Genomic DNA, 19,666 nt, shown 5'->3' with positions numbered 1-19,666 from the left:
AGCCTCAGTTTCAGATTTGAATTTGGCGCCAATACCCGGATCTGTCTCGGATCCGACTCGGATCGGCAACGTTTGGGTGGGCTCGGATTTCATAAATCCGAGTGCGCTCATCTCTAGTTATGTCTAACATTGTTCATTTTAGTTTGTACTTTTATTATCAACTAATGATGGTTCCCTTTCTGCCCAGGTAAGTCTGAATCTGGAAACTTGTCAAGTGGATATAACAGGGACTTTTATAGATTGCAGATATAGGATGATGTGAATGTCTTTTATAAACATTTACATTTCATTCTATAGGGGACCAGTGTTTTAATTGGTGCATGTATCACAGGGGAGCACCATAATTACTGTCTTATCTTTGTTATCTCCATATAGGCAACAGTTTTTGTGAAATACTTACTTTGGCTAAGCTCAGTGATTATTCTCCAGTATCTTGTAATATTTCTCAACAAACAACATTTAAAGAAAGAGTCTACACTGGAAATAGCATAATTCAATCTTTAAGCATAAGGTAAAAAACAAACAAAAAAACAAAGAAATTGCAATGAATCTGAACATCTGCTTATAAAACAGCATTATTCAATTACGATTGACCTTTAATCACTTCCAATGTGATGCAAAAGAGATGTATTAGGAGACCCAGCTGGAACTGTCTCATTGTCTGATCTTCACATCTCTGTCCAGTGTTTCAGTAATATGTTTTTCATTACCTTTATTTTCCAGTATAGTACCTTTACCTTTATGTAATGTACTTCGGACTTCGTGTATTTAAATCTCCATGATAATAGGTCATACCTGATGCTGAGGGACGGAAACAATAGATAAGTTCTACTGGGACCATAGTCCTCATTGTTGAACTACAATCACATTGCAAAGGGCTGTAAAATGTTTTAAAAATAACCTTCGGACAGATGTTTTTATTCCTCTGGACCAATTGGAAAGATCTCCTCGTAGTATGTGAGAAAATGTTCAACCACTTGGTTCTGATAAACCATATTGGCAGCAATGTTAGCAAACTGTTCTTTCTCTGGCCTCATCAGTGTTGGCCCAAAAACAATTCCGACATTCTGAGTGGTCATGCGATTCATCTCGCAGTGTTCTTTGACTCTGTGGAGGAGAAGTAACAATTAATAGTAATTCCACACAAAGTGTATTTACAGTATTCTGCACTGATTACATTAGCTGGAGGTAAAGAGCTAAAGTAAGGAAATACTGGACACATTTTAACAGTTTTATGCCATTTAAAACTGAGCTCATCATATTCAATATTCTAACAGAGTAATGTTTTTATCATAAAATGACATTATTAAATTTCTTGTTAAAGGTAAGAAGCATTATTATTTCCAATTCTCATTCCCATTCAATGGAATGATGGTCCCAACAGTTTTATAGTGACCCTAGAGGGGGCAAAGGATACCACTTTTGAGGTACAACCTTTCCCCGTGTTATTAGGGGATAGGGTAATATATACTGGTCATCGGATAACCAATCAATATAGACTTCAAATAGGTTCTTCCATCTAAAAATAAAAAGCACTTGTTTGTACAACTTAATTTCATGCAATGTTCAGTCTCGTGCCACCATGCCCAACAATTGCTGCACAATAGAGACCCTGATCTGTGTCTGGGCCATTGTGCTGAGTGGCACGGATAAAGCAGAAGAGAAGAATACGGAAGACAGTGAGAAACGGTATGACTAGCAACAACCTTTCTGTGCAGAGGATGGCTAAGTTGGCTAGTAGATGGATGGTTCACATTTTTTACCTCCTTTAAAAGAAACAACTACATTGGTGCTGACCAGCTCAGATTCTGATTGCCATTCTTGGGCAGCACAGTGGCCTAGTGGTTAGCACTTCTGCCTCACAGCGCTGGGGTCATGAGTTCAATTCCCGACCATGGCCTTATCTGTGTGGAGTTTGCGTGGGTTTTCCTCCGGGTGCTCCGGTTTCCTCCCACGCTCCAAAAACATACTGGTAGGTTAATTGGCTGCTATCAAAAATTGACCCTAGTGTTTGTCTGTCTGTGTGTGAGTGTGTGTCTATATTAGGGAATTTAGACTGTAAGCTCCAATGGGGCAGGGACTGATGTGAATGAGTTCTCTGTACAGCGCTGCGGAATTAGTGGCGCTATATAAATAAATGATGATGATGATTCTTGGGGTCAGGAGAATTTACAAAAATGGCAGGAAGCAGGAAGGCTGGGATGTACTGCTGCCTGTTTCTCTCTTCTTTTAGTTATATTTAAAACAGAACTCTGCTGCTTCATTAATATCACTACTGTAATAAATATTTTTAAAAATTAAAAAAGAGCAACATATCCTCCATCTACAAAGAGCAGCTAAATTTAGTGCATTGCACTTTATAAAGTATAAGTTAATATACTTCATAAATTCATCTATCTAACATGTTGATATTAATGTTGGTTTAGACCTATCACTAGAGAGGAATTATACACTAATACGAATCTCCTCTCGATAGCACAGAATGAAGTGGTTTCCCTGTAAGAGGTTGATGCTCAGTCACTTCCTCTGTGAATTAGTGAGGCACACAGATCCTGAATCATACAGGCTAACCTGGCCAGCGGAGAAACATGTGTGCAGCTGCTTCTCTCAACCCTAGAGAAATGAGATCTGTACATGGGCAGGCAGGAAGTGGACTAAAAATGACTCAATGCAAAAAATTAATCAGAATACCGGGAACGTAACTATTTCTTCACTAACTCACTTAATCTAATCTAAACAAATCTGCCAAAATACTCTGCATGCAAATACCTAATCTCAGGCAGAAAATTAACTCTACGTGGCAGGTGGATTCTAACATTATAGCAAAAACATATAAAACACAACAGTGATGCGTCAGTAATATGACCATTTTTGTTAATCGTTTTCAAAATGACAACATAGCAGTCCTCTTCCCTTCCAATTTCAATAACCAGCAGCTGAAATGAATGTGATACTCCTTATACAATATGTAACTGATTAAGTACACAGGGGCGGGCTGGGCAGGGGGACAGGGGCTGCAGGGCAGTGTGATGAGGGGGACAGTATTGCGAGCAGGGCCGGACTGGCCATCTGGCACTTCTGGCAAATGCCAGAAGGGCCGATGGCAGTATGGGCCGGTCCGGCTCCCTGTGATACCCCGATTAAATAAAAAAAAAATAATTTTTTTTTGTGTGTGCAGCCGTCATGACGTGTGACGTCATGACGGCTCTGTGCGCCGGCCCGGCTCCCGCGTAGGATGAGCTGCAGTGGAGGCAGCTGTCAGTGTTGAGGTAAGTGTAAAGAATATGTGTGCAGGGAGCAGCGGGAGACAAACGGAATATGTGTGCAGGGGGGGGGGAGACAAACGGAATATGTGTGCAGGGGGGGGGAGACAAACGGAATATGTGTGCAGGGAGGGAGGGAGGGGGGGGAGACAAACGGAATATGTGTGGAGAGGGGGAGACAAACGGAATGTGTGTGCAGGGAGGGGGGAGACAAAAGGAATATGTGTGCAGGGGGGGGGAGGGGGCAATAAATGTCTGCGGGGGGGAGAGGGGCAATAAATGTCTGCAGGGGGGGGAGAGGGGCAATAAATGTCTGCAGGGGGATGGGGGGGTGAGTGAAAGTGCAGGCGAAAGGGGGGGATGAGTGAAAATGTCTGCAGGGGGGTGTGAGTGAAAATGTCTGCAGGGGGAAGGGGGGGTGAGTGAAAATGTCTGCAGGGGAAGAGGGGGTGAGTGAAAATGTCTGCAGGGGGAAGAGGGGGTGACTGAAAATGTCTGCAGGGGAAGAGGGGGTGATTGAAAATGTCTGCAGTGGAAGAGGGAGTGATTGAAAATGTCTGCAGGGGAAGAGGGGGTGATTGAAAATGTCTGCAGGGGGAAGAGGGGGTGATTGAAAATGTCTGCAAGGGGGGGCAATGGCTGTAGGAGGGGGAAAATAAAAATGGCCAATGTGTGTGGGAACAGTATATGACTATAATGTGTGTGGGGGACAGTTTATGACTATAATGTGTGCTATTAAGTGAATGTGGGGCTGTTTGGGGAAAATGAGGTCTAATTATGAAATGTGATTATGAATTATTTAATGCCTGGGATGTTTGTGGGAAATGGTCATTTTTATTAAACATAAATGCTATTTAATTTCTTGCTGAGGTTGTTTGGAGGGAGGGAAATAGATTTATTTATTAAATGGGAATACTATTATTTTAATGTTGGGACTGGCGTGAGGCCTAATTTTATAACGTGGGTGCTATATTGAGTTAACATTGGTGCTGTTTGGAGTTTTCTAACTTTCATGTACCCATTTTTTTTTTCCAAATAGGGCCCCCAACATTCCAGGATCCAGACAAGCAGCAACTGATCTAAAGACACCAGCAGCCACAAGTGGTGACAATGACAAGACAGGTAAGAGAGACCAGGACAGTCTGCCAACTGTCCTGAATTTGGTGGGTGACTGTCCCGCTTAGTCAGGATTTGGTCTGATTGCAAGGACAGTTGGGAGCTATGTCCTACTTCACATTGTACTGCTTGTGAAGGCAGAACTGTGTTCACCTAATAGTGCTCACAGTATTGCCTATGTATTTGTTGAAAATGTATCTAATAACCATATTACATCATAGGAGCCCCCTGTCTTAAGTGCCTAGGACCCCCTGAGACTAAGTCCAGCTCTGGTTAGCAGGAGGGAGCGGATAGCTACTCCCAGTCCCTGGATAGGACACAGCCTGCAGAGCAAGCCGAGGAGCTCTAAGTCTCATGAGATTTATTAATCTTGTGAGACTGAGAGTTTCCCTGCTCACTCTACAGGAAGTTCCCATCCTGATGGATGTCAGCAGAATCAGAAGCATAGATAAGTGCAGTGGACTGGGGGTGTTGTAATGTGCTTCTGTGGTGGAGGGGTGGCATGATAGGGAGGGCCTGATAAATGTAATGTTTTATTATAATGTATGTAATGTATGTATCAATGCCCCATCTTGACCACGCCCCCTACATAATGTGGCCACGCCCTTAGCGGCACCCAGTTTTTTTCATGCTCATCAACAGAGATGGGCCTGTATGCTTGAAATGCCAGGGCTGATTTTTAGTCCCAGTCCGGCCCTGATTGCGAGGCACAGTGTGATAAGGGGCACAGTGTAGTGAGGGCAAACAGTGTGATTATGGACACTGTGTGATAAAGGGGTAATAGTGTGAAAACAGGGAAACAGTGTGATGAAGGGGAACAGTGTAATGAAGGTGGCACAGTGTGATGAATGGGACAGTAGTGTGATGATGGGACAGACATATCTGTTATTTGCCGCCCTTATTGTTGTACTTATATAGCTATATAGTGTATGTATTTATATATATATATATATATATATATATATATATATATATATATATATATATATATATATATACCCCATTTTAATCAGCCAGTTATGTAAAGAATAAGGTCCTGTAGGAAGAAGATATAACAAATAAAATGCAATATAAAGTGAAAATTATTTTTTGTTGCATTATTTATTTTCATTATTTAAGATTTACCATTTATAACAATAAAGTATCGCTGGGTTGGGCAACACTAAAATAACCTTTTTTTTATATTGATAAATATTGATAAATATATATTGTACCGAAAACCACTCTTTAAGGATGGGCAACTACTTATGGGCCAGTGCTGTGTGCTTGTCCCCCAGGCTAAAGTCTGCTAGCCAGCCCATGGTTATACATCTATTGTGTTGCTATTAAAGATGGTTTATACATATTTCTAGAAAGGAATTATCTATTTATAAGAATACAGCATAGATGCCTACTCTCCCGGAATGTCCGGGAGACTCCCGGAATACTGGGAGATCTCCCTGACTCCCGGGACAGTAGACTGTGTTCCAAACTGAATGAAACTGTGCATGTGCACCGGGTGACGTCATTGGCTTGATGACGCAACCTGATCTCACCTCCCAGAAGATGCCAACCATCGCTGAGCATGGAGCTTCGCCCAGGACTCACACAGCAATGAGGAGAGGCAGTGAGCTGAGCGGCAGTAATCGGTGAGTCAGTGAGAGGAGAGGCAATGTGCGGACCAGATCATAATTAAGGGGTAAGGTGCAGTAATGTAAATACAGTGTATTTATATTATTGGGCTTTTGTTTTACCTATACTATAATGATATCAAAGTGACCAAGCCTGCACATTTGGTCACTTTGATATCATTATAGTATAAGTACAACAAAAGCCCAATATTATAAATACACACACTCACCTCATATGTCTGCACATTCGGTCACTTTTATATTATTATACCTAATTTTGCAGCAAAATGATCTACGTAACAGCTATAGTAGCAGGGCACTCCCATTAGGCGAAACAGGGCACGCCCATTGGGTGTATCAGGACACGCCCACAATGGTTTTTACGTTCTCCCTGAAATTAATTTTCAAAAGTTGGCAAGTATGGAATACAGGGGAGGAGGTGAGGGAGGATTGTTCTAAGATCATACAATCTGAGATTGCATCATACAATCAACATAAATGCATCTAAATAAGGCTATTCAATTGACGGCGGGATCGCCGAAAATCCCGCGCTCGAAAGATATTACCGTTAATACAGTAAGATCTCACTGGATTTCAGCTCGCGGCTCCCTGAGCTGCGAGCTGAAATCCAGCGAGTAAATTACTGTATTAACGGTATTTACGCGCAGGATTACCGTATTAATGGTAATATTTTTCGAGCGCGGGATTTTCGGCGATCCCGCCGTCAATTGAATATGCCCCCTAGAATTGTATAGAACAAATCAATTGCTTTATAAACAAAAATTAAAACATCATCTTACCTAAAGGGACTCTAGGTCTATATAGTTATATGTCCCTTTAGTATTTGTCTAATATAAATATTAAATGATGAATGTAAAAAATATTCTTGTTAAAGGACTAAACATAGTTTCTATTAGGGTGATATTATTAGTATTATTATTATTATTACCATTTATTTATATGATGGTGTAAATAACCCTGCTTGCAGATTTCACCATTCAGCACAGTAGCGCTTATTTGTCTTCTCTTCCCCACAACCCATTTATCTTCTCTTATCTAGTGTCTTATTAATATTCTTCAGGTGTGATATTCTTCTTAAAATATATTGGGGGTGTGGCAAAGTGGCAAGGAATATGTGACATCACTGGGAGTGTGTAGCAGACACATGTCCCTAAGTCTGCTCATAGTCTACAGTCTTGACCAAAAGTTATGAGAAAGACACAAATATTATTTTTCACAAAGTCTGCTGCCTCAGTTTTTATGATGACAAGTTACATATACTCCAGAATGTCATGAAGAGTGATCAGATGAATTGCAGATGAAAAGTCCCTCTTTGCCATGACAATGAACTTAATCCCAAAAACAACATTTCCACAGCATTTCAGGCCTGTCATAAAAGGAGAGAGCGTTGACGAGGACAAGGCTGGAGATCACTCTGCCATGCGGATTGGGTTACAATAACAGACTGGAAGCTTTAAAAGGAGGGTGGTGGTTGCAATCATTGTTCTTTCTCTGCTAACCATGGTTATCTGCAAAGAAACACATGCAGTCATCATTGCTTTGTACAAAAAGGGCTTCACATGCAAGGATTTTGCTGCTAATAAAATTGCACCTAAATCAGCCATTTATCGGATCATCAAGAACTTCAAGGAAAGAGGTTCAATTGTTGTGAAGAAGGCTTCAGGTTGCCCAAGAACATCCAGCAAGCGCCAGGACCGTCTCCTACAGTTGATTCAGCTGCGGGATCGGAACCACCAGTGCAGAGCTTGCTCAGGAATGGCAGCAGACGAGTGTGAGTGCTTCTGCATGCACAGTGAGGCAAAGACTTTTGGAGGATGGCCTGGTGTCAAGAAGGCCAGTAAAGAAGCCACTTCTCTCCAGGAAAAACATCAGGGACAGATATTCTGCAAAAGATACAGGGATTGGACTGCTGAGGACTGGGGCAAAGTCATTTTCTCTGATGAGTCCCCTTTCAGATTGTATGGGGTATCTGTAAAAACACAGCCATGAATAAAGAATGGTGCCAAAACATCCTCCAAGAGCAACTTCTCCTAACCATCCAAGAACATTTTGGTGATGACCAATCCCTTTTCCAGCATGATGGAGCACTTTGCCATAAGGCAAAACATGATAAATAAGTGGCTTTGGGATCAAAACATAAAAATGTTCGGTCTATGGACAGGAAACTCCCCAGATCTTAATCCCATTGAGAACTTGTGGTCAATCCTCAAGAGGCGGGTGGCATAATAAAAACCCACAAATTCTCCAAGCATTGATTAGGCAAGAACGGGAGGCCATCAGTCATCAGTCACTATGTGGCCCAGAAGCTGATTGACAGCATGCCAGGGCAAATTGCAAAGATCTTCAAAAACTTAATGCAATTGTCAATAAAAGTCTTTGACACTTATGAAATGCTTGTAATTTTACTTCAGTATACCATAGCAACATCTGACAAAAAGGTCTAAAAACACTGAAGCAGCAAACTTTGTGAAAACCAATACTTGTGTCATTCTCAAAACTTTTGGCCATGACTGTACATAAAGGGGCAACATACAATGACGGCTAGCCTTATACTATGGTTCCTCTATGCTTGGCAAAATAAGGCAAATAATAATTTAACAGATGAGTTCTGATCCAGGTTTTGAATACTCCCAGAACAGTATAATCATAAATCCATCCATTTACAGGCAGACAGTGTATGAATAAAGTACTGGTATAATATGGCAATAACAAAGATATTGAGTCACCGGCTGTAACATCTGCAATCGCTGCACCTCTTTTTCTAGACAGAATTGTACAGGCTACTGCAGTAACACAGCGGGATACAAATGCTTGAAGTAGTATTGGCATATCCTCAATAGGAACCAGATGTTTGATTATATTATAAAAATCTGCAGAATCACTCAAACATCAGAATCCTCTTTTTCTCCAATCTTATATATATATATATATATATCTACTATATAAATGCCTAGTGGCGTGTGGGGAGAAAAAACCAAGCTGCAGCGCCACCTGCTGGGCAGAGTTATACACTGACCTATATATTTCTTGAAGGAGAAGTGACAGTTGGGAGTGGTTGGTGGTTGCCGGGGGTGACAGTGGGGAGTTTTTAACACCTTAAGTAGCTTGATGAAGGATGTGGCGATGAAGATGAAGGATGAGGTGATAGAGAAAAATGATGAGGTGGTGACATGTGGACAAAACCACGTTAAAAAAGGGCGCTTGCATCGGGAAGTAACGCTCTTCCCCTGAGGAGGCCTGGGCTAGGCCCAAATGCATGACAAGAACCTTTTTAACACCTTAAGTAGCTTGATTTGACTAGAATGCATGAGCATCATGCACGGGTTAACTTGTATATATATATATATATATATATATATATATATATATATATATATTACAAAATAGAAAGATACAAAATATGGCGCTCGTAGCAAATCACCAACAGTCCAGAACAAAGTCTGAAAATCTTCTCAAAAAACACTTCCCATGTGCAGGTGGCTGCCAATCCTCCTAATACCAAGCGGTGTAGCATGGGAATAACTTGTAAAAAAAGATGGAGGAGGAGGCGCACAATAGTGTAGTATATTGGTATAAAAATTAGGGATGTGCACCGGCGACTTTTGAGGTCTCGTGTTTTGTGTTTTGGATCCGGATTTTCTCGATGTTTTGGGTTCGGATTTGTTTCGCAAAACACCTGCCGAAAGGTTTTGGTTCGGATTTAAGGTTTTGGATTCGGATTTTTTTTGAAAAAAGCATAAAAAGTTAAAAAATCAAGTTTTTGGGCTTATTTTCACTCCTACGCTATTATTGACCTCAATAACATTCAATAACAAGCATTTCCACTAATTTACCGTGTATTCTGAACACCTCACAATATAGTTCTTAGTCCAAAACGTTGCAACGAGGTATCTTTCTGGACTGCGTAGTGGAGTGGTCCCCACAATATAATAAGAAAACCATCAACTGGTATGAATCGCACCGAATAATGTACCTGGACTGCGTAGAGGAGTGGGTCCTCCCACCCACCCTTATGTTGTTGAAATAGGACATGCACACTTTACCAAACCAATCATTTCAGCGACAGGGACTACCAAACAACTGTGGCTGAAATGATTGGTTTGTTTGGGCCCCCACACCAATAAAACAATTCATCTCTCCCTGTACAAACTAAACAGGCTCTACTGAGGAAAGATGTCGTCCTCATCCTCAACCTCTGATTCCTCTCCCCCTACAGTGTGTACTTCCTCCTCCTCACACATTATCAATTCGTCCCCGCTGGACTCCACAACCACAGGTCCCTCTGTACTGTCTGGAGGGCAGTGTTGTACTTCATTGAGGAATTGATTATTCATTTTTATAAACATCATTTTTTCAACGTTGTGAGGAAGCAACCTTCTTCGCCGCTCACTGACCAGGTTCCCCGCTGCACTAAAAACTCTTTCCGAGTACACACTGGAGGGGGGATGTGAGGACACCGGGGTTATTACCAAAGCTCTCTAGATACCCGGTCCTCTAGGTTCACAGGTCACACAGGTAAGGAGACAGGAAAGAAATAATAATCCCTTTTATTAAACAAAGTGCACACACTTAGTAAAATACAACAGTGCTCCCCAAGGAGAAACTTGTTCCCCCCGCCAAATATATCAAGTGTCAGAAAATCACCAGTGCAAGTAAAACTCCCCAACAAAATCCCCAGCAGGTTACCTCCAAGCACAGAGTCCTAGCAGGCCCAAACTCCTGGTAATAAAATCCACAGCTGACAATCCAAGTGGGCCAGGGTTTCTGATCCTTAAGGTGGGTCTGTGTATCTTGCTGATCCCAGCCGCTCGGCCAACTCTCCACCAGCTTGGTGGGACCCTGGGTATCAGTCTCCCTACGGATGTAGGCTCACCAATTCCCCAGAATCTGCGAGTGTCTCCCGATGGAGTGGTAACAGAATCAGTCCTAGAGGTACACTGTCCGATCTCTGTCAAGAAGCTCCTGCCTCAAGCATTCCTTTAAGGCCCTGCGAGAATACGGTTACTCTCTAACAGGTCCTTGCTGTCTCCAGATTCTCCAACAACAACCTCCATCCCCCAGACAGCTCCTTTTTGGTCCCTTCTCACCACCCCCCCCCCCCACTCACTGTCCTCTTGTGATTGGTGGTGTGAAGAGTTTGGGTGGTAACCGGGGTGGAAATAGTGCATGACATCAGTGGTCACCCCTTGCTGTGATGGTGCCATTCAGACTGTGTTGCAGACTTGCTAGAACAATAGTTAGCAAACAGGGAGAGACCCCCTACTGATTTTAGATAAGGTCCTGACCCTCCTTTTTTTAACCCGTTCCACTACTTTTTGATGTCACAGGGTCCACAGCTGATTCACACTTCCTGTGAGCTGCCTCTCCCCTCCCTCTCTGGACACCACAGTAATAACAGATCTGGCCACCGGGCGGCATTTAATAACAGAGTGGGCCATGGTTGTTCAATTGGCCCACTGAGGACAGACCGGGTTGGCACGATATTCTCAATATAAGGCCCGGGTCTGTCACATACCTCCCCCTTATTAAATCAAGGGGACAGTTGGAGTCTGGTGGTCGGGCTCCAGATGTTCTCCTTGGCACGGTGGGTTCCTTAATGAAGGGTTCTCCTCCTCTCTTCTGGAGAGTCCGTCCGCATTTGAGTGGTCTTTTCCCTTTTTGTGCGAGATAGTAAAGTTATAACCTTGTAATGCTAAACTCCACCGTAATAACCTCCCATTTTCCCCAGCAGATCTTTGTAACCAGTAAAGGGGGTTGTGGTCTGTAATTACTGTGAACTCTTGCCCATAAATGTAGGGTTGTAATTTCTTTAGGGCCCACACTATGGCCAGGCATTCTTTTTCAATGGTGGCATAGGCTACCTCTCTATCCACCAGCTTTCGGGATAAATAAACTACTGGGTGCTCATGCCCATCCTCCCCCACTTGGCTGAGCACAGCACCGAGTCCACACCCTGAAGCATCTGTCTGTACCAGAAATCGTTTCTTGAAGTCTGGGGCTGCTAACACTGGGGACTGGGTCAATGCTGCCTTCAGAGCGTCAAAGGCTCCCTCGCACTCTGGGGTCCATTCTATACGTCTAGAGTATTTTTTCTTTGTCAAGTCAGTCAGGGGCCTGGCAACAGTGCTATACTGCGGCACAAATTTTCTGTAGTACCCTGCGATCCCGAGGAACGCTCGTACTTGCTTTTGGTTGGTGGGTCGGGGCCACTGAACAATGGCTTCTACTTTTGCCGGTTCAGGTCGTATGATTCCCCCACCAACACGGTGCCCCAAGTATTGCACTTCTGCCATGCCCATGAAGCATTTGTCTGGGCGAATGGTCAACCCTGCCTGCCTGATTCTCCTCAGGACCTCTGACACCTGCACTAAGTGATCCTCCCACGTCTGGCTGAAGATGGCAATGTCATCTAAGTAAGCCTGGGCAAATTCCTGACACCCCCCCAACAGGTCATCAACCATCCGTTGGAATGTGGCTGGAGCATTTTTCATCCCAAACGGCATTGTCGTACATTCAAACAATCCCAGTGGGGTTATAAAGGCTGACCGCTCCTGAGCCTCGGGGGTGAGGGGAATTTGCCAATAGCCCTTACTCAGATCCAAAGTTGACACAAACTTGGCTGCCCCTAGCCTGTCTAGTAGCTCATCTATTCGGGCCATGGGATAAGCATCAGTGGTGGTGACCTCATTTAGTTTACGGTAGTCCACGCAGAAGCGGGTGGTCCCATCCTTCTTCGGGACCAATACCACCCCTGCAGCCCATGGACTATTTGACTTCTTAATTACTCCTAAGGCCAGCATTTCCTCTATCTCCTTCCGTACTTGGGCCAGTACAGCGGGGGTCATGCGGTATGCTACCTGCCTTATGGGCTTCTCCTCCCCCGTGTCTACATGGTGGGTGGCTAGGTGGGTACGACCGGGCTTACAGGTAAATTGGGCCTGCTCCTTCTCCAGTACCTCCCTCATTTCCTGCCTCTGTCCCTCTCCTAGCTGCGTCCCCACTGTCACTGTCTCCACCCCCTTTTCCTCTCTCACCTCCCCTATCATCTCCAGTAGGGGGTCTACCTCTGTGGGACCCATGGGGGGACAACACACCACCATTGCTGCCACTTGCCGTTCCACATAACCTTTTAGTCGATTGATGTGGAAGGTTTTCAGCCAGGTTTCCTCATCATCCAGCGCTACTACATAGTTAACCGGCCCTACCTGCCTCACCACTTTGTATGGGCCATCCCAGGTGGCTTGAAGTTTATTCCGTCTCATTGGGATTAGCACCATCACCTTCTGTCCTGCGTTCAGCTTCCTATCCTGAGCGTGGGCATCGTACCACTCTTTTTGTCTTGCCTGGGCTCCTTTTAAATGGCCTTGCGCCAGCTGCGCTACTCTCTTCATCCTCTCCCTCATCTTCTCTACATATTTAAGGATAGGCTGCTCATTGGCCTGGAATGTTCCTTCCCAGCTCTCTCTAACCAGGTCTAGGGGGCCTCGTACCCTCCGGCCATACAGAAGTTCGAAAGGAGAGTATCCGGTGGACTCCTGGGGTACTTCCCTGTATGCAAACAGGAGCTGCTGCAGGGCCCTGTCCCAGTCTCTCCCTTCAGACTGTACATATGCCTTCAGGAGGTGTTTCAGCGTTCCATTGAAACGCTCACATAACCCATTGGTCTGGGGATGGTACGGGGTGGTTCGTAGGGGCTTAATGCCCCACTTTTCCCATAGGGTCTGGACTAGGTCCCCTTGGAATTGGGTCCCCTGGTCAGTAACCACTTCCCTGGGATATCCTACCCGGCTGAAAATGTCCACCAGAGCCTGGGCCACATGCTCTGCGTCTATGGACGACAGGGCTACTGCCTCTGGGTATCTGGTGGCAAAGTCCACCAGGGTGAGGATGAATCTTTTTCCGGTGTAACTGGGGATGGCTAATGGACCTACGATATCTATAGCCACCCGGGCAAAGGGCTCCTCAATTATAGGCAGGGATTGTAGTGGAACTTTCTTAGGGGCTCTCCCTATTCTCTGACAGGTGTCACAGGAGGCTTTGTAACGTTTCACATCCTGGGTGACTTGAGGCCAGAAAAAAGTCCGCAACAACCGGGCCAACGTTTTTCTAGTCCCAAAGTGCCCCGCTGCTGGAATGTCATGGGCCAGCGCTAATAAATGGGTCCGGTAAGCCCATGGTACTACCAACTGCTTCACTTCTGTCCCTGGGTCTTGATCTAGGGTGGGGGTGACTACCCTATATAACAGTCCTTTGTCCCACACTACTTTACTGCCTGCCACTTCCCCTCCCCCAGCGTCTGCTGCACTCCTCAGTTTGGCTAGGGATGGGTCAGTCTGTTGGGCCTTCCTAAATTCCCTTCTGTCCTCCTCCCCCAAACCAATTTCTGGTACAACATCAGATATTTCTGGGTTACTCACCAACGGTGCTGCCTCTGGCTCCTTGGTTCTGGTTGCCGGGGTTAATCTTGGTGGTCTCCTTGGCGTTGCGGCTTCTTGTGCTGCTGTGGCTTGTGCTCGGCTCTGGCTGCGGGTCACAGCTTGCACAAAGTGAGTGACCAATCCCTGGCCCAAATCATTCCCCAAAATCACTTTTGCTGGTAGTCCATCCAGAATGCCCACCTCCATCATTCCAAATCCCGCCCTCCAATCCAAATGTACCCGGGCCACCTGAATATCTGCAAGATGGCCCCCCACCGTGGAAATCCGGACCTGCTGTCCCTCCATAACTTGGGATCTTTTAATTATATCAGGCTCCACCAGGGTCAGGGATGCTCCTGAGTCTCTCAACCCCTGAACCTTGCAGTCCCCCACCCACACGTCCTGTAGATGACCCTGCATATTCCTAGGGCTCTGCCTCCCCTTCCCCAAAATCAGGTTCACCACATACACCCCGTCCCTTGCCTCTGGCACATCAGGACAGGGTGGCTCGGCCTCAATGCCGATTTCAAAATCTCCTGGGGCATACTGTACAGCGGCCACTGGTGCAGCTCTGGCTCCTGGGATCGGACTTCTGGTACGGGGGCAATCTCTCTGGAAGTGCCCCACCTGGTTGCACCGAAAGCACCTCTTTGGATTCAGGTCCCAGGGTCTGGATCGGGCTGGTTCATCTCTTGGATTCCGGGCAGAGTTCTCTCTAATAAAGGGGGCTCCCGGTGTCACTAGACCTGCTGGAATTGTTCGGCTCCCCCTCCCTGCAGCTGCTTGACTAGGCATACTAGGGGCTCTCCATCTTGGTCGACTCACCACATACTCATCAGCTAGCCCTGCTGCCTCCTCCAGGGTCTCAGGTTTTCTGTCCGCCAGCCATTCCCGGATCTCTGGGGCCATTTTTAGAGTCAGCTGCTCCAGCATAATGAGCTCTTTAATTTGCTTAGCGGAGCGGGCCCCTTTCCCTTCCATCCATTTCTCGCAGGCCCTCTGTAGCTGGCTGGCAAATTCCTGGTGCGACTGTGACCCTCCTTTATTCAAAGTCCTGAACTTGTATCTGTAGGTCTCTGCATTTAACTGGAATTTTACCATCAGTGCCTTTTTCACTGTACCATAATCCCCACATTCGTGAGGGCTTAGAGCCTGGTAAGCTTCCAGCGCTCTCCCAGTCAGGCTGGGTCCCAGATATTTGGACCACTCTTCCTCCTCAATCCCATGGACTCCCATCAAGTTTTCAAAAACCTGGAGATGGGTATCAATGTCTGTGTCTGCCTCTTTAAAAATTGGGACTCCACTATATCCCAGCTGAGGTCTCAACCGGGCCTCTCCCCGACCTTCTACTCTCTGAATCTGGGGTACCTCATATGCTACCCCCAACATTGCTTGGAGTACGGCTGCCCTTTCATGCAGGGTTGCCCTTTCCCCCAGTGCTGTCAGCCAATCTTGCAGCACTGCTGGAGTGCCGGACGGTGGTCTGGGTTGTGTCCCACTAGGGGGTCTCTGTGGCTGGTCTTTGGCCTCCTCCTCTTCCACCTCTGACTCTTCCATCTCCTCAGGGTGGGCCTTTTCCCATTCCATTAGTTTGGCCACCAGAACTTCACGCACGTCTGTGTCATCAAAGTCCACCCCTTTGGTTCTGCAGAACCCCTGCAAGTGTTGTTTCCTTGCTTTCATATAGAATCTCTCTGTGGCTTTTAAGCTGATCTGCTCTGCTTCTGTGGCCATTCCTGCTGACTTCCTAGCTAGGGTTTTTTTTTTTTTTTTTTTTTACTAACACTGGTGCTGACAGACTGTTGCCTTGTGTCCTTACAGAGCCTGACCGTATCTGGATACGAGTCCCTGCGCTCTACCCAAACGTTGGGACTGTGTGACCCCACTGCTTGCCACCAAAATTGTGAGGACACCGGGGTTATTACCAAAGCTCTCTAGATACCCGGTCCTCTAGGTTCACAGGTCACACAGGTAAGGAGACAGGAAAGAAATAATAATCCCTTTTATTAAACAAAGTGCACACACTTAGTAAAATACAACAGTGCTCCCCAAGGAGAAACTTGTTCCCCCCGCCAAATATATCAAGTGTCAGAAAATCACCAGTGCAAGTAAAACTCCCCAACAAAATCCCCAGCAGGTTACCTCCAAGCACAGAGTCCTAGCAGGCCCAAACTCCTGGTAATAAAATCCACAGCTGACAATCCAAGTGGGCCAGGGTTTCTGATCCTTAAGGTGGGTCTGTGTATCTTGCTGATCCCAGCCGCTCGGCCAACTCTCCACCAGCTTGGTGGGACCCTGGGTATCAGTCTCCCTACGGATGTAGGCTCACCAATTCCCCAGAATCTGCGAGTGTCTCCCGATGGAGTGGTAACAGAATCAGTCCTAGAGGTACACTGTCCGATCTCTGTCAAGAAGCTCCTGCCTCAAGCATTCCTTTAAGGCCCTGCGAGAATACGGTTACTCTCTAACAGGTCCTTGCTGTCTCCAGATTCTCCAACAACAACCTCCATCCCCCAGACAGCTCCTTTTTGGTCCCTTCTCACCACCCCCCCCCCCACTCACTGTCCTCTTGTGATTGGTGGTGTGAAGAGTTTGGGTGGTAACCGGGGTGGAAATAGTGCATGACATCAGTGGTCACCCCTTGCTGTGATGGTGCCATTCAGACTGTGTTGCAGACTTGCTAGAACAATAGTTAGCAAACAGGGAGAGACCCCCTACTGATTTTAGATAAGGTCCTGACCCTCCTTTTTTTAACCCGTTCCACTACTTTTTGATGTCACAGGGTCCACAGCTGATTCACACTTCCTGTGAGTTGCCTCTCCCCTCCCTCTCTGGACACCACAGTAATAACAGATCTGGCCACCGGGCGGCATTTAATAACAGAGTGGGCCATGGTTGTTCAATTGGCCCACTGAGGACAGACCGGGTTGGCACGATATTCTCAATATAAGGCCCGGGTCTGTCACAGGGGACAACTCAGTTAAAACATAGAGCCAGTTTGTACAGGGGCTTCCAAACTGCCTTTTGGAGTTCTACCACGTCACTACCTCTAGTTAATTTAAATTGCAAGGCTTGTAAATATAAATACTTTGAAGATAAAAAAAGCAGGCTGCACAGACTGTGGAGCTAGAAAGTGAAATTAAATGGACCACGTTACTTTGGTGGCTATCTATGCCCCCCCCCCCCCCCCCCTACACTTGTAGTTGAATATAAATAAAGCAGCCTGCATAGACTGTAGAACTAGAAATTCAAATATACAAAGAAATGGACAAAGGCAGTTTGGTATCTGTCTGCATCAGATCCCCTCTCCACTAGGAGTAAAACAGAAAACTTTTCAGCCGTTATATGATCTAGAGTATAAATAGAAATTGAGAAAGGCAATTTGGTATCTGTCTGCATCATAATCATCAACATCCTCCTCAGCGCCAGCTACATCAATATCCTCCTCCCAGTGTACAACATTCACACCTTCATTAGCCAAATCTGTAACTGGACTGTGGGTGATCCTTCCAGCATATGCAGAGGGCGTGCTGCAAATGCTGGATGGAGTCACCTCTTCCTGTACAGTGATGGGAAGGTCAGGGTTCACAACCAACACCACCCTTGGACTCGCCTTGGGGATTTGTGATGTCATCTGTTTAGAAGGCAGAGTTATTTGCTGTTTTATTGTTGTTGTTGACAGCATAACTCTCTTAAATTTTTTGTAGGGGGGGGGGAGGAGGAGGGCTTAGATCCTTGGGTGAAGCTGGACCACTAGTCATGAACACGGGCCAGGACCTAAGCCATTCCTTGCCACTCCGTGTCGTAAATGGCATATTGCCAACTTTACGTTTCTCCTCAGATGATTTTAAGTTTCTCTTTTTGCTATTTTTGGAGAACTTGGGCTTTTTGGATTTTACATGCCCTGTACTAGGAGATTGGGCATCGGGCTTGCCAGACGACGTTGATGGCATTTCATCGTCTATGTCATGACTAGTGGCAGCAGCTTCAGCATTAGGAGGAAGTGGGTCTTGATCTTTCCCTACTTTATCCTCCAAATTTTGATTTTCCATTATATGTAGCACAAGAGAGCGTACCCCTAAGCCACACACACTCGGCAAAGCCTTTAAAAATTATATGCGGCACAGGAGAGTAGCACTGGACTTATACTGCTGAATCAGTGAACTTTGTAATAGCAGTACCACTGGACTTATACTGCTGAATCAGTGAACTTTGTAATAGCAGTACCACTGGACTTATACTGCTGAATCAGTGAACTTTGTAATAGCAGTACCACTGGACTTACACACTGCTGAATCAGTGAACTTTGTAATAGCAGTACCACTGGACTTATACTGCTGAATCAGTGAACTTTGTAATAGCAGTACCACTGGACTTATACACTGCTGAATCAGTGAACTTTGTAATAGCAGTACCACTGGACTTATACACTGCTGAATCAGTGAACTTTGTAATAGCAGTACCACTGGACTTATACTGCTGAATCAGTGAACTTTGTAATAGCAGTACCACTGGACTTACACACTGCTGAATCAATGAACTTTGTAATAGCAGTACCACTGGACTTATACTGCTGAATCAGTGAACTTTGTAATAGCAGTACCACTGGACTTATACACTGCTGAATCAGTGAACTTTGTAATAGCAGTACCACTGGACTTATACACTGCTGAATCAGTGAACTTTGTAATAGCAGTACCACTGGACTTATACTGCTGAATCAGTGAACTTTGTAATAGCAGTACCACTGGACTTATACACTGCTGAATCAGTGAACTTTGTAATAGCAGTACCACTGGACTTATACACTGCTGAATCAGTGAACTTTGTAATAGCAGTACCACTGGACTTTTACTGCTGAATGTGTGAACTTGGTAATATTGCAGTACCAATGGGCTTATATACTGCTGGATTGGTTTTGCAAATTTGGTTATAATTATTATTATTTTTTATTTTTATTTTTAATTTTTTTTATAACTTTTTTTTTATTTTTTAAACACTTGGGAATAATGGGGAAATAACTATGCCCTTAGAAGCACAGAGCACAGGACACAGCACCACTGGACTGAACAGGACAGAGCACAGGACACAGCACCACTGGACTGATACTGCAGAATGTGTGAACTTTGTAATATTGCAGAATCACTGGACTTTTACTGCTGAATGTGTGAACTTGGTAATATTGCAGTACCAATGGGCTTATACTGCAGGATTGGTTGTGCAAATTTTGTTGTAATTA

At 45.1% G+C, this 19,666-nt stretch overlaps 1 protein-coding gene across 5 annotated transcripts in view; it reads right to left on the bottom strand.

Annotated features, from left to right (window-relative positions):
* Window positions 1-484: 484 nt before the first annotated feature.
* Window positions 485-19,666, bottom strand: part of ARHGAP9 (Rho GTPase activating protein 9) — a 125,696-nt gene continuing 106,514 nt past the window's right edge. For all 5 annotated transcript variants that reach the window (XM_075199374.1, XM_075199373.1, XM_075199375.1 and 2 more), the window contains one exon: window positions 485-1,107. In XM_075199374.1, coding sequence (XP_075055475.1) covers window positions 918-1,107 — 190 coding nt within the window. In that variant the 3' untranslated portion in view covers window positions 485-917. The remainder of the gene's footprint in view (window positions 1,108-19,666) is intronic.

Source organism: Mixophyes fleayi, chromosome 2, assembly GCF_038048845.1.
Source record: "Mixophyes fleayi isolate aMixFle1 chromosome 2, aMixFle1.hap1, whole genome shotgun sequence".
In the NCBI taxonomy this organism is placed as follows: Eukaryota; Metazoa; Chordata; class Amphibia; order Anura; family Limnodynastidae; genus Mixophyes; species Mixophyes fleayi.
Note: the sequence above shows the minus strand (reverse complement) of the source record. Positions and strands in the feature narration are given on the sequence as shown.